This window comes from Rhinichthys klamathensis, unplaced genomic scaffold (genome assembly GCF_029890125.1).
Source record: "Rhinichthys klamathensis goyatoka isolate OS25496 unplaced genomic scaffold, OSU_Roscu_1.1 h1tg000076l_1, whole genome shotgun sequence".
Classification (NCBI taxonomy): Eukaryota; Metazoa; Chordata; class Actinopteri; order Cypriniformes; family Leuciscidae; genus Rhinichthys; species Rhinichthys klamathensis.
This window is the reverse complement of record NW_026606618.1, coordinates 2285017-2300028: the sequence shown is the minus strand read 5'-3', so window position 1 is coordinate 2300028 and position 15012 is coordinate 2285017. Positions and strand designations below refer to the sequence as shown.

Here is a 15012-nt window from a genome sequence, read left to right as displayed (position 1 = left end):
TCCAGACCCACAAGTGCACGCAAGGTTAAAAGTTATATCCCCTCAAAAATAGAATGATGATGTCCATCATTGCACTATAATGTGTTGTTGATCCTGTCTGCACATATAGGGGGAACTGAGGACTTAATTAGAGATTTGACAAGCCCACTCTCCAAAAGTGATGAGATTATCCGTAATTGATGTCACAGTCGATTAAAGTTCGGTCCATTGCCGGTCCACTGGCAGGTCTAGCCTCAGTTCAGGCCTCAGGACATTGATGAAAAGCGTGGTTTTGCCCCGATCAAGCTGTTTCTACTATGGGACGACAGATTTTAGCAAACAGCCTAATGACTGTTTGAAGTTTAATAAAGCCATGACCCTATTCCAATGCCACAACCTTGCGGATCCCCCCAAAACTGAGTGGACCGGAGAACAATAAGGCTCGAAAGAAAAATGAAAAGCTCATCATTAACTGGAGGGCCTTTTTCGATCAGTGATGTGTGGAGGCAGTTTGTGACTTCATTGTTGGAGGAGGAAAAAAGTGCATTTATTTACATGCAAACAAAGTTAACAAGAGCAAAGAGGTTATTGAGCCGCCTGCCCGGTCCTCGCAAACACAGGGTGTGCAAGGAGGGGGAACAAACAGCATTTCAGTAAACGTCTGGTCTGTAAAAGAGCACGTCTAGCTCAGAGGAAACAACCAAGGGCTTTCTGTGACAGTGAGAGTCTAGTGTGACCCAATTCCGGAAACAGTTATTTGGTGATGCACTTGATAAAAGGTACATGTGAATGAAATGAAATGAAATATGCTGCTCAGTTACACAAGAAAAAAAGGATATTGGGAAGGTTTTTACAATATGGTCACTCTGAAGATTTATGTGGAGACCATTAAAAAATAACTTTAAGAAAGAAATGTCATGTCTTTTGAGTTCTGTATACTGTCAAATTTGAATCCACCTGATGAAAAATTCAGACAGTTCCTCAAAAACTAATAATTTCTCATACTGTAAGTGCCAGGCTCAGTTATGAATGGGGCTGTCTTCCTGTTAAAATCCACTACTTGTCCATAGAATAAGTCCCTTTTTGGAAAAGAGTTAAATAACAGTCCAATAAGAAACTAGCCTGAAGTATCCAAAAGTGTCATGTAACCTTCTTAACTTCAATGCTGAGCGAACAGGAATTGCAGCACACAACTGTTTCCATTTCTTGTGTGTCATCCTTCTCTAAGATGAATTCTCCTCCACAGCGGCAGCCATACGTATAACACTCAGTGTCTGAAACAGAAGAGATGCTTTATAATTATAACCCGTATTTATAATATATTATAAGTTGCTTGAGAACAGAGTACTGACTAACCACAATCCCAGTTCATTTCGTCTAGTGTTATATGGGCGTCCATTGGCCAGCTCTGTTTCAATTCATGTGCTGCAGAGAAATGTAATATGAAGAGGAAGTCAAACTGATGATCAATACAGGATAAAGCAAGAAATGAGACAACATGCTCTCTTTCTATCAAGAACAAAGCAGTATTTCATCAAAAAACAGTTAAGTCCTTTTAGCATTGCATTTTACAATAACACTGGGGAAGGCAATACATTATGACTAATATCTCACTGATAACAAGAAAAATATATATATTATAAGATTACTCTAAAAGTTGTGTTTCATTACCACATCGAATTTTTGGCACACACACACACACACACACAAAAACAAGCCACATCCTGAACCTTTCGCTGGAAAAAGTGTCTGGAAGAGTCAAAAAGTTTCCAGAGCAATCCTTGCTCGTTGAAATATTTAAGCAATAATCACAGAGGATTGCTGGGCTGCTGTTCAACTTATAAGAGATTTAGAAAAAGGGAAGCTGCAAAGTCATCTGAGGTCATTTAGAGTGTCCTAGCGAAGCCTTCATGTCTCCTACTGCTGCTATGAATACACACAAATGAGTTGTCTTAAAATATTCATTGAATATTAAAGCAGGGAATGCTTGGCATTTCACAAGGTTCTGCTTTAAAGGCTGCTAATAAGTGAATTTGAAACTAAAACCGTGTGTGAAAAAATGCAATATGACAATTAATTGTCAAGAGGCCGAGAATGAAATTAGATCTCTTTGCTTCCTAATGAAGTAAGGAATCAGGAACGCGACACTTCCAAGTAACGGTTCTTGTCCCTTTCTGGCATACTGTCTGAGATCTTGGCAATTAACAGGTTTGAGAGCAACGTTTTATCATGGTTTCTTTTAATTCGTTTAAAGGAATGTCCTAAGTAGGTGCCATTTCAGTTCTGGCAACTAACTTTTATCATTAATTTATTATAGGTGCAAAAAAAAGAAAAAAGAACTTGACAATATGAAATGAGCTCCATCTTTGAAATTAGTAATCCAATGTGTCTCCATTCACCTCAAGAATATAAATAACATTCGGATATAATATTTAGCGAAAAGCTAAACTGATGGGAAGATTTCAGTTATGCAACATAAAAACTTGATTAATTACCTCATACTATACAGAGTACCCCAGAATAACCTCCAGTTACGAACGTACAGCTACGGATGAAGCATTTCTGCTCAGTCATCAAGTCAGAGATGCGTAAACTGATGAAAGATATAAAGACTTATTCCTATGACAGTAACCACAAGTAAAATGCTCCTTATATCTCACAAATAAGACCCTGTTCATGAATATTTAAAACTGAATACATTGCTGATAAGTAGAGTGCATGAATATTTATATACTATATAAATACTTTTTTTTTTTTTTCTTTTTTTTTTGAAACTGCAAAAGATAAACCCAACCAGAAGTGGCCTTTTAAATAGAGGCCACAGTATTTGACATCAAACCTTGTCTGGTCAATATTGACACACATTTCAGTGTCCAGTTAATGACTGCAGGGCAGGCTACTTAAGTTGGTTAGGGATTAGTGTATCCTTTGAGCTGGCCAGAATCAATCTCAAACCTAATTAAAACAGACCATATAGACTTCAATTGAGAGTTGAGATTATTTTTTAACATCAATTAGACACAAAAATGAACTGTACAGTTTACTGGGTGCTTCTTTTTTTTTTTTTGCACCAATACCGACAAACCAATAATTATTTTTATGTTATGAGCGATGATGACCAATAAACAGTCAGTTAAAATTTTACACTATTTGCATAAAAATAAAATAAATCATTTTAAATGCTACAGGTTAATTTATCCTAATTATAATTTACAGTACAAAAAATTATATAAATTTTAACATTTTCTAAAGATTACATTTAAGTGTTATTAGCGTTATAAAACATTAACTTTAAAATTTTCTTTGCCATTTTCTAATGCTCACTTAATGTAAAAATAGAGGAAATGAGCACACACAATTAAATATCATCAGTCAATGTATGCAATATGGACTGACAAAAAAAGAAACTTGGTAATATCAGCGAGTCACTGAATCAGCGAGTCTTTATGAGCGAGTCGTTGAATCATTCATTCAAACCGATTAAAATAATAATAATTCATTCAAATTAATTAAACATTTTCAATAACATTTTGTCAGATCCTCTAGTAAATTACATGTTATTTTGTTAAGTTGTCTCTTCAGAATCTTGATCTCTATTTGAAAAATAAAATGTGATTTTAAATGTATCCAGAATCGTGCAGCTCTACTGTATATGAAATAACAAACTTGTTTACATGATGGTCGTATAGTTGGAAACATCTGCTTTACATTAATTATATGCCTAAATTTATAATATACAGAGATACATTTAATATAATTATCATAATATCTAAAGAAAAAAAAAATATATATATATATAGTTTTGTAACCTAAAATAACCTAAAAAGTGTTGCAAATGAAGTCAAAACAAAGCGTGTCTAATATCTGAAATAAAGTCACTGCATTTAAATGAGGAGGTCAACTCCATCACTCCTGCGTGTGCAGCCTAAACGAGGCCTGGCTTTTCTGTGGACGTTCTCTAAATGTCAATTCTGTGGCTGTGGCGATCTACGTTAGCAAGTAGCAGTGCAAAGTGTTCCCCCCTAAAGGCGATGCCACAGCTCCCCAGTTAATGGCGCACAGGACCCTGGATGTACACTTATTGAAGGTCCTAATGGAGGGCTAGGGGGAGCTTGTTCCTTAGGCGAGAAGCAGACTATCACTTCATGTAAGAACTGGCCATGTGTGACAGACCTGACCTACATTCTCTCTCGCACTCTCTCTTTATTTCCCTCCTCCTCTAGTACCCACAATTCTAGCTACGCTCGTCTGCAAGGAAGCATCTGTCCAGACCAAAGACAACAGCTCGGTTCTCATTCCTTCCTTTGGTATTTTAAATATTTCAGACAATTTTAGTTTGCCAAAGGGCTAGTGACAAAGCTGCTTTATGCTCTAAATAAATTATCAACAATGAACGAAAATGAATGATGAATTTTTATTTTTCAGGGTAAACGTGAGCTGTACTCATCAGTGCTAGACTGTTATGGATGGTTGATATGACATTGCTGTGTGACAATTTATCAAGCCAAACGTGCTCATTCCATGACTAAAATGGCAAAAACTGGAAAAAAAAGACAGTCTCAATAACGCGGTTTGAAATCGCTGGTGTTTCTGACGTCACAAACTACCTTGTAACCAATCACGTCAACGTGCCGGTGGGCTTTAGCATATCAATAACAGTAAACTAGCAGGGGAGTCTCAAGAGATGCCAGGGTATCCGGGTATGTTTTTTGTTGATATGAAAAATCGGGTAAATTTAGCAATATAACAAATGTATCATGTATATTATGATGTTATGATGAACTATATGCCTTTCTTCACGGACGACGTTCTGAGTTGTTCAAAGCGTTTCGGATGATTGTTAGAAGGCAGCTGTCTTACTCTGAGATATGAACGGGAACATGGTTTGTGTAACATTAGCAACACATTATTAACTGTTTGATAACACAGTCAAGCAAAAGGCTAATCATATTAATTACCGTTATGTGTCCGACGTTGTAAAGAGCGATACAATTGTGCAGCATTTACCTCGGTAAGTTGGCCGAGTGAATCTGTGAGCTGGTGTGAGTGAGTGGAGGCGGGGCTAATTAGCATATTCACGGATCCACGTATACTAAATGAAGCAAAGGACATTCAAGCTATTTTAAGGCATGAAGTTGTTGTTTTTTTACAGGAAAAAACATTTACACATGTCATTTTGGTGATCAAAGATGAGTTTTAAGGGATACAATTATTGACTACAGGGGAACATTAATGAAACTACAAAAAATTGAAGGCAAAAAAGGTACATTGTCCATACTGTAGCAATATATGAAGCACCGCTCACAGAATTCACTTCCAAACCAAGCAGCCACTTGACCAACTTGAACACAAGCAAAATCAGTTTTGCCATTCACAAAACTCCCAATCATGCAGATTCCAAAATTCGATACAACGAAGTCCATTGCATCTAAACATAATTCTTCCAAAAACTGTGTAGTTTCAATATTGAATGAAACAGAAAATTCCAGAATATTCTGGGTGGTTGCTAGGGCATTGCTAGGTAATTAATTAGAAAACCACACAACTATGATATTTTGGTCACAAAAATCATAAGTGTGGTCACTCATTTACGAAATTCAATACAGCATAGCCCATCTAAACACAATTCCTCCAAATACACTTTAGTAAAGTTTCAGTACTTAGAAGGATTAGACTGAAAGTGCATAAGAGGATAGACAGGAGGGAACGTACCCCGTAGCTGGAGGTTGTACTCCTTCCTGCTCTCCTCATTACTCAAAATCTTCCAAGCCTGGTCGACGTCAATGAATCTCTGCAGGTGCTGCTCCGCCTCCCCTTCTGATACGCCCAGCCTCTGCTTGTCCGGGTGAAACTGCCAATCAAAATGCAGAGTGATGAGACTGACAGAAATGATAACCAATGACAGTCATGCCTGATAGAAACTATTACATTTGGACAAAAACTTTTTTTAAGGCCGAGTAATTAAGTCAGATTACACAAACAGAAACTGTCAATATTTGGTGATACAAAAGGTAGAATAATACAAATGTAAACATGGTGACAAGTCTTGATGCAAAGTTAATGGGCAATTTGCTGAGGGACTTGCTGTGCTTTTGGACAGTTTACCAGAGAAGGCAGATCATGGGCACTAATACGGACAATGGTGCAAAATATATATATCAGTTAGGACAGATATGTCTTTCCAATGACAAGACTGGACAGAGTAGACAGTTAGAAGGGCAAAGGCCGCTTCCTTCCTCCAGCCAAAAACACTAATGTGATCCCACTTTGTGTCCTAAAATATGACAGATCTTACGGTAACATCACAGCTTTGCCAAAATAAAATAAAAATGTACCCAGAAGTCTAATGCAGCCTCCCTAAAGGAAGCTTTAGGGACTTATTTTGACAGTCCCTTCCGGCCTAGATGGATCCTTACAGTAAAGAGTCCTTCTCCTTGAGCAATCTACAGATCGTGGGCTGTGACTATCGATTAGTGGGGGTTGAGGGTCAGCTGAGCCGTGGGGCACTTCATTCGCCCACTGGAGAAGAGCAAGGTTGAAAGGGGCAAACGGAAAACAACTTAGATCCTTTCGAGCAGGCATTCAACCAAACTCTGATTATGCTCTGGCACAGGCGAGCACAGCATTGCATGTGTGTGTGTGTTTGTGTTTTTGTATGGTCGCTATAGTTCAGAAGCCGCATCGCCGCCAAAGTCGGGTAATGATGCATGGGGTGACACTGGGCTACAATAACCGACAATCTGGGGCAAGCCAATTACTGTCCACAGCGATTATATTTGTAATTTTAAGCAACAGGAAGACTGAATTCAACTAATCATTTCAAGCAATTAAGTTTAAAACTAATTAAAATTTAAGGGTGCCCGTTCTCCGTTGTTTCCCGTTCATCCCCCCTCCCTCCTCGCCCCTTTCTCTGTTTGTGTTTTTGTTGTTGTTTTCACTTTGTTAATGGGCGGTCAGAATGCGATGAGAAGAGGAACAGAAAAGCAACTGCAGCAACAAGCCAAAAATTAACTTCCTGATTGAGAGAATCATTAACCATTTCTTGTCATTTTTACAGTGCGGGTGAAAGAAGACAGCGCTCTGCCGCCTCGCAGCCCACTCTCAGATATGAAAAAGAGAAAGATCCTTAAATATACTGAGGTAAATCATTCATTGCGGCCATCCAATTGATGGAAGGCTTTTGGGAGTGCATTCTCTCCAGCACTAGCGCTTTCACATGCCGTCATTACATTCTGAGGAGAATTTCAAGTTGGTCAAATGCAAGGAAAGCATCCTTCTTCACTCAAATCTCAGTTTAATTAAAAGTACCAGAGAAAAACAGACATTAAGATTAGGAACGCCACAGGATACCAGCTAAGAGGATTAAATCGATTTGTGTTTAGGATGCTTCAGATCAGAGGATCAGAGAATGACCAAAGCTAAATAGCTAAAGTGAAATCTTGAGCTGTAAGCGAAACTTTAAATCAGCGTAGCCATCTAGAATAACACTGGAAATTCAGTGTAATATAATGCACCGTGTGTTAACCGAATATCTATCAAATATAAAACAAAGCCTACTACATAATGTAATGCTTGAAAATGGCATTTTAATTAATATTCAGTATTCACAACACGGAAAGTTACACGTTGGTGGAAAAAAATCTGTCTACATTATGACACCCATTTGTAAGGCATTTTGGGGTGTATTTTAGTACACATAATGGCAATGAAGATGCATCCACAAAAAAAAACATTGACAAACTACACTCACCGGCCACTTTATTAGGTACACCTGTCCAACTGCTCGTTAACACTTAATTTCTAAGCAGCCAATCACATGGCGGCAACTCAGTGCATTTAGGCATGTAGACATGGTCAAGACAATCTCCTGCAGTTCAAACCGAGCATCAGTATGGGGAAGAAAGGTGATTTGAGTGACTTTGAACGTGGCATGATTGTTGGTGCCAGAAGGGCTGGTCTGAGTATTTCAGAAACTGCTAATCTACTGGGATTTTCACGCACAACCATCTCTAGGGTTTACAGAGAATGGTCCGAAAAAGAAAAAACATCCAGTGAGCGGCAGTTCTGTGGGCGGAAATGCCTTGTTGATGCCAGAGGTCAGAGGAGAATGGCCAGACTGGTTCGAGCTGATAGAAGGGCAACAGTGACTGAAATAACCACTCGTTACAACCGAGGTATGCAGCAAAGCATTTGTGAAGCCACAACACGCACAACCTTGAGGCGGATGGGCTACAACAGCAGAAGACTCCACCGGGTACCACTCATCTCCACTACAAATAGGAAAAAGAGGCTACAATTTGCAAGAGCTCACCAAAATTTAACAGTTGAAGACTGGAAAAATGTTGCCTGGTCTGATGAGTCTCGATTTCTGTTGAGACATTCAGATGTTAGAGTCAGAATTTGGCGTAAACAGAATGAGAACATGGAACCATCATGCCTTGTTACCACTGTGCAGGCTGGTGGTGGTGGTGTAATGGTGTAGGGGGTTTTTTCCTGGCACACTTTAGGCCCCTTAGTGCCAATTGGGCATCGTTTAAATGCCACGGCCTACCTGAGCATTGTTTCTGACCATGTCCATCCCTTTATGGCCACCATGTACCCATCCTCTGATGGCTACTTCCACCATGTCACAAAGCTCTAATCATTTCAAATTGGTTTCTTGAACATGACAATGAGTTCACTGTACTAAAATGGCCTCCACAGTCACCAGATCTCAACCCAATAGAGCATCCTTGGGATGTGGTGGAACGGGAGATTCGCATCATGGATGTGCAGCCGACAAATCTGCGGCAACTGTGTGATGCCATCATGTCAATATGGACCAAACTCCCTGAGGAATGCTTCCAGCACCTTGTTGAATCTATGCCACGAAGAATTGAGGCAGTTCTGAAGGCAAAAGGGGGTCCAACCCGTTACTAGCATGGGGTACCTAATAAAGTGGCCGGTGAGTGTACACTAGCTATATGTTTAAATATTAGATTTGTTATTTTTTATTTCTGTGGTGTGGCAATCTGAACCATCACCTTTCCCAAAGTAATATATCCAACATACTGTATATTCTCAGCCAGCACAGAAAAGGAAAAACAGCTCCGGTCCTGAACCCTGAGAATGGCTGAGCAAGCTTGGCAGCACAATTTCTCAGTTACCTCCAGCAGGACGCCAGATTCTGCTAGAGAATTAGACTCTCTCCCCAGTGGCGGAATCGGAGATAGGGTTTTGCTTTCCTCTACTCTTTGTAGGTGAGCTCGAGGAGTCAGGACCACAGGTGTGAAGTGCAGCTTAGCCCTGGCAAGCACATACCGCTGCTCCACAAACATCCCCCTGGGTAGTCTTTTGTCAAATAGATAGTCCCTGTGAACTGAGTTTCAGGTCTGTCGTAACAGAGCGTTTGATTGAGCGCCTGATGGAGATATGAAGATACACTGGGCTGAATTTGAAAATGCAAGATTTTTAAAAAAGTTACAATTTATGAATATATTTTTAATTGGTCAAAGCTTAGGCATCTAAAAAACTAACTTTAAACATTGTACAAAAAACATTTTAATTTCTTTTAAAAAAAAATAGCCCCTTGTATACACACACATATATCACGATCCTTCGGAAATCCTTTTAATATGTTGAGTTGGTACTCAAGAAACTTTTCTTATTATAAATGTTGAACAGTTGTGCTGCTTAATATTTTTGTGGAAACCATGATAATTTGTTTATTTTTCAGGATTCTCTGCTTAATAGAAAGAACAGCATTTATTTGAAATAACAATATAACATTATAAATGTCTTTACTGTCACTTTTGATCGATTTAATGCATCCTTGCTGGAACAAAAAAGTTTCTTTAACAAAAAATATATATTACTGATCCCAAACTTTTGAACTGTAGTAATGTTAAATACACAAAATTAAATCCCTAAGTTGTTCCATTCTGTACATAATTCTTTCAGAATCTGGGCCCATCTTTTAAAAATCTAAATCAGATTGTCACATGACTCAAATATATAACTTATGAAAACCAGTAAGATTTAACATTTGAATGTGAATGCTTACTATACTGTTTTCCAAGGTCTTCTTAAGATGCATTCTGACTCAATGTTACAAACACTAATGTGGTTATACCACCCATTTACTATAGTGTTACTCAACAATTTCCAGTCTGTACAGCTCAGGTACTTATATTCATAAATACATAACACAACGAGAGGCTGGAGCTCTGTTAGAGCAGCCCGTCCTCCTGCCCCTCTGGAGTTACACGCTTTAATTGCTGTCTCTTTGCACGCATTGTAAAATATTCATTTACTGGGGCTAATGGAGCTTGGAGAGCAGGAACACAATATAAAGGGCCGGGCAATTTGGAGCACTCGCCAGCTCTAACAATACATCATCATCTCTCAGAGGCTGCGAAGGGAGCACTGCCACATCCTCCGCTGGGCTCTGGTGTTCTGCCTGCAGCCGCTTTCTGCTTCAATGGAGAGAGGAGAGAGACCGAAGCACAAAGGCTACTACCATCACACTACTGCCACCTACTGTCAGGCTGAACTCAGAATGAAGGAATGAGGCAGGACACTGTGACTACAAACAGTAATCCCAAGTAATACAGCAGTATAGATTGCTTTATAGATAGATTTTCTTAATATGAAGAAACCAATACGTGATGGCATTTCCATCACAAGATGCTGATTCGTTTGACTTTGACAGGCTAAAAAAAAACCCTGAACTATTATCAATTTCATTACCAATCACTCTCCTGCTGTATATTGCGTAAGGCATTGGAATGGAGTCTTCAAACTGCTTCTACAAATTGCACGCCACACATCCTGATTTATCGACTGGTGTTATGAGATTGCTGTAATTAAAATGGGTTTGGGATTAAACAAATCAGCTTAAGTATAACTTGACTGGGATAAATCAACCTGCAATGTGTATTAATGAGAAATACTGATGCCATTGATTAATTGTGCATATATTTTCAAAGCTTGTATTTAGCAAGAACAATTTGCCCTAGGAGGAAACTTTGATGGGAGAATCAAGCATAATCTTTATCTCGGTATGAATTTTATCAGTAGACATGCACTGCATAACATCTCTTTGAATCCAAGGCCCACTGTTTTCCAATACAATATTCAAAACCTAAAGAGTATCAGTGATAAAAATTAAATAAAAAACCTGTAATGAATAGTGTGTGTGTGTGTGTGTGTGTGTGTGTGTGTGTGTGTGCATACATACGGTAACACTTTAGTTTAGCCTCCAATTCTCACTATTAACTAGTTGCTTATTAGCATGCATATAACTAGGATATTGGCTGTTTATTCCCTGGTGAAAAAAAAAAAGCTAAGTATACTTGCAGCCAGACTAATTAGCAGTATACTTCAAGTGTGTTAATGATTAGTTAACTTGAAGTGTGCTATTTGTAATTAATTTTGTACTAAGTATATTTTAGTTGTAATTAACTTGTAGTAAAGCATAACTAAGTGCATTTAGTGTACTTTTGTGTACTAAATTGGACCAACTTCAAGTATACTTTAAGTATATGCCTGTGTAGGGACTAATTACATGTTTGATTAGTGATATTAAAGTGTACTTTATTTGTGTTACAAGTACATTACGAGTGTCTTCGAAACATACAAGCAATATACCATAAGTGTATTTATATATATTTTGAAAAAAATGTATTAGGATAGGACAGTAGCTAGACAGGGAGTGAGGTGGGAGAGCGAGAGGAGGGACGGGATCAGGAAAGGTCCACAAGTCTGGACTCAAACTCGGGTCTCCCGAAGCACATGTCGGCGCACTTGCCCACGAGGCTATCGTGGTGTGATATATTTGAAAAAGTATAAAGTATATAGGCTCATTAATACTTTCAATGCATTGTTACATTGATCATTTCCAGCACACAGTTAAAATATATCTAAAATATATTTTTAATAAAGTGCAAATAAATACACTTATAGAAAATATACACTAAAGTACAAAATATACACTAGACTAAAGTACAATACACTAAAGTACAATTATTTTAAAGTGTGTTAAAAGTTGTATTGTGGAAATAGGTAAAAGCATGATGCTAATATACTTTTAATATATTTAAAGATAGTACAATTTTTGTTAGTATATTTGCAACTATTGAAAAAGGGAATATATTTCAAATACAAGTATATATTTTTCTTACTAGGGTGTAGATTTGGTCCTTATATATATATATATATAATATTTATATTATTGTTATAAATTATTATTTCATATGATACACGCCATTCAGTGACAAGGCAGTTTTGGATTTAAGTGAGAAAAAACAATTGGACGTGGGAACAGTTTTAACCTTTCCAGAGTACAATTTGAAGGCCCATGGCTTGATTCAGCAATTGCTGATTATTTTAATGCAACTTACTTAACGTGAAATAATTCCCCGTTTGAGAACCACTGATGTATTGGAACATTTGCTGAGTACCTACCTTGAGGATGAGCTTCTGATACTTCTGTTTCAGCTCTTGTATGTCATCTGTTGGACAGGCACCCAGTATTGAGTACCAGTCTTTATGTAGACCACAGGAATCTGCCATAATTCTGCAGAATACAAACAAAAATACAGAGGAAAGCATGAATTGTTTGTTCCAAACAATTCATCCTCAAGGTAGGCACACTTCAAGTGCAGGACGATTATTTGAAATGTAATTTATAACATGCATACATTCATTACAACCTTGTTAATCTTTAAAAGTAATGATTAATTAATAGTAAACAGTTAAGACAGTCTGTCTTCAGTCAGTTGGCAGGATGTACCTTACTGTACTGTACAGCACGTCACATTTAACAATTGAAAAATCATAAAAAACGATACAAAGCAAGATAAACATATATATATATTGTAAGATGATATCGTATAAGAGAACTGTCTCGCTTCCTACCCTAATATGAAGGCGTTTTCTCCGCTTCTATGCAGCTGTCATCAGCGTTGGCCTTTCTAGTCCCTAAGTTTCTAGTCCATGCTGCTTCCTCCAGTGTGAGGGTTTGCCTCGCTCTTTAACGCACTGACAGAAACACGTATGATTTGATCAAATCATATTTTATCATCTGAAAGAGTTTTGAACTAGCCAAATTGCGTAATATCACAAATAATACGCACTTATGTTTGTAGTTGAGCAATTTAATGTCTATTTTTGAGCATTTCACTGCTCTCGAAGATGGCGGAACTCCTCATAATAACGTTTCTACACGGATGCATTAGAGAGAAACACGAGAGGGGGCGCGCTCATGGGCGCGCTGCCTATGCGCGCTGCTGCATCTATGGAAACGATGACGGAAACAGAGACGAAAGCAAACAGTTGTCCTGGAAGCAAACAGTTACAGCTTGCATTTATTAAAATTAGACCCTTCTTACTTTTTAGTCGGAAAAAAATTAATGAATAACAAAAATTGATTCCAGAATGGTTCCTAACCACATTTATATTGGGATTATAACTAAGTATCAGACAGATTAATTGATTGGTATGTTGGATTGTTAGGGGTGGAAACAGATGACTGGACATGCAGACAGAAATATTGAAATTTAGAAAATAGTTGTGGTAACTTTTGATAGAGTGCTATCATAAATTCTAATGAATACTTTATTTACCTGCAAAATCCTAAAGCACATCTTTTTAAACTATTGTTCAAATACAGATCTGAGCTAAAAAATAAAAAAGGAAATGAAATGAAACGAAAGGAAACATATTATAATGGGATGTCATAAAATATTGATATTTTGCTTTGACAAAATGACAAATAACACTTCCATATGGTAGCATATGTGTGATTGTGACAAGGGTTGCGAGAAAAGTTGGTGGATGTTTGTTAATTGTGTTGGGAATTATCTAAAATATCATGTATGTCATAGTCTACAGAGGGCAGAAAAAGAAAGAAGAAAAAATCACACTGTGCACACCTCAGCCACTGTCTCCAGCTGCTAATTAACAAAGTCTTTAATGAGCACTGTGAAAGATGCTACATGTAACAGAGAAAACAGATTGTTTGTCGAGGCATGTTTACTCAATTTAGGTTTATTATGAAGCAATTAATAATTTCATGATGAAATTTACAGATTTTTTTTGTTTGACATTTCAGATGTATAAGGCACAATAACAGATGTTTGTTTTCTTGTTTACTGATGCATGTAATTCGTTTGTGTAATTCTACTTCTAGGGCAGGAAAAGTTGTGCTGTCTTAAAAGTTGTAGAAAAAATACTACACTTTATTATTGGGCTGCACTAATTTTTGCTTCCCTTTATATAAATATAAAGGCTATTTTTATATATTCAATATATGTCACTTAGAAAAGAAATTTAACAGAATTATAAATGTATTTTATATGTTAAACACTGTTGCTAATACTTCTTGACTGCTGTTGTTATTTACAGAGTCTGTAGGTGTTAACGAGAAAAGATTTTGACTGGCGTACATCTAACAACACTCAAATATCACTTTAATTACTGGAACTGAAAAGAAAACAAAGCAAACAGAACAAACTTTACCATGACATTGTGCAACTGTTCTAACGTATAATTATTTGTGCTAATTACTGATTTAGAAGTTGGGAAGAATTAAACAAAGTAATTAGCAAATGGCATTCTGATTAGTTTCAGCCTTGTTCTTGTGTATTGCGTGTGATGCATAAATCCATGAAGCACTCAGTGATCAAACGAGCAAACCCATCTCTTTGAGATCCTAAGGTCATTCATAAATTAAACCTGATTATCTTTGGTTTAAAAAGGAAGTTCTTCATGAACTTCTGTAGAAAAAACATATAAGCAGTGTTGGGGGCAACGCATTAAAAGTAATGTGAGCTACGTAATCAGATTACTTTTTTCAAGTAACTAGTGTAACACATTACTTTTAAATTTCCAACAAATTATCTGAGCTCATTTTTCAAATATGTAACACAAGTTACTTTGTTTTCTCATATTGACGGGCAGCTCTGTCCCCATGTTGAGAAAATTGTGAGTTGGTTGGTGCAGGCTGTGTTAAAATTATGGTTATTGTTGTTCTAGACTAAATGTGAGCATTAA

The 15012-nt window shown here is 37.4% G+C and overlaps 1 protein-coding gene across 1 annotated transcript; it reads right to left on the bottom strand.

Moving 5' to 3' along the window:
* Positions 1–327: 327 nt before the first annotated feature.
* dnajc24 (DnaJ (Hsp40) homolog, subfamily C, member 24) lies at positions 328–12939 on the bottom strand. Its single transcript, XM_056250893.1, has 6 exons — positions 12877–12939; positions 12424–12535; positions 5692–5830; positions 1336–1404; positions 1085–1253; positions 328–1054 (listed from the first exon to the last, which is right to left on the bottom strand). The coding sequence occupies exons 2-5, from the start codon at positions 12529–12531 to the stop codon at positions 1120–1122; spliced, it is 450 nt and encodes a 149-aa protein (XP_056106868.1). The 5' UTR covers positions 12532–12535; positions 12877–12939; the 3' UTR covers positions 328–1054; positions 1085–1119.
* Positions 12940–15012: the final 2073 nt, after the last annotated feature.

What these genes read in the sequence shown, in the direction of transcription:
- dnajc24 (XM_056250893.1), bottom strand. Translation starts at nt 12,531, where the DNA reads ATGGCAGATTCCTGTGGTCTACATAAAGACTGGTACTCAATACTGGGT. An exon ending in ATCAGAAGCTCATCCTCAAG is followed by an intron (nt 5,831 to 12,423) that starts GTAGGTACTCAG and finishes TTTGATTGGCAG; the next exon opens with TTTCACCCGGACAAGCAGAG. An exon ending in CGAAATGAACTGGGATTGTG is followed by an intron (nt 1,254 to 1,335) that starts GTTAGTCAGTAC and finishes CTTCTGTTTCAG; the next exon opens with ACACTGAGTGTTATACGTAT.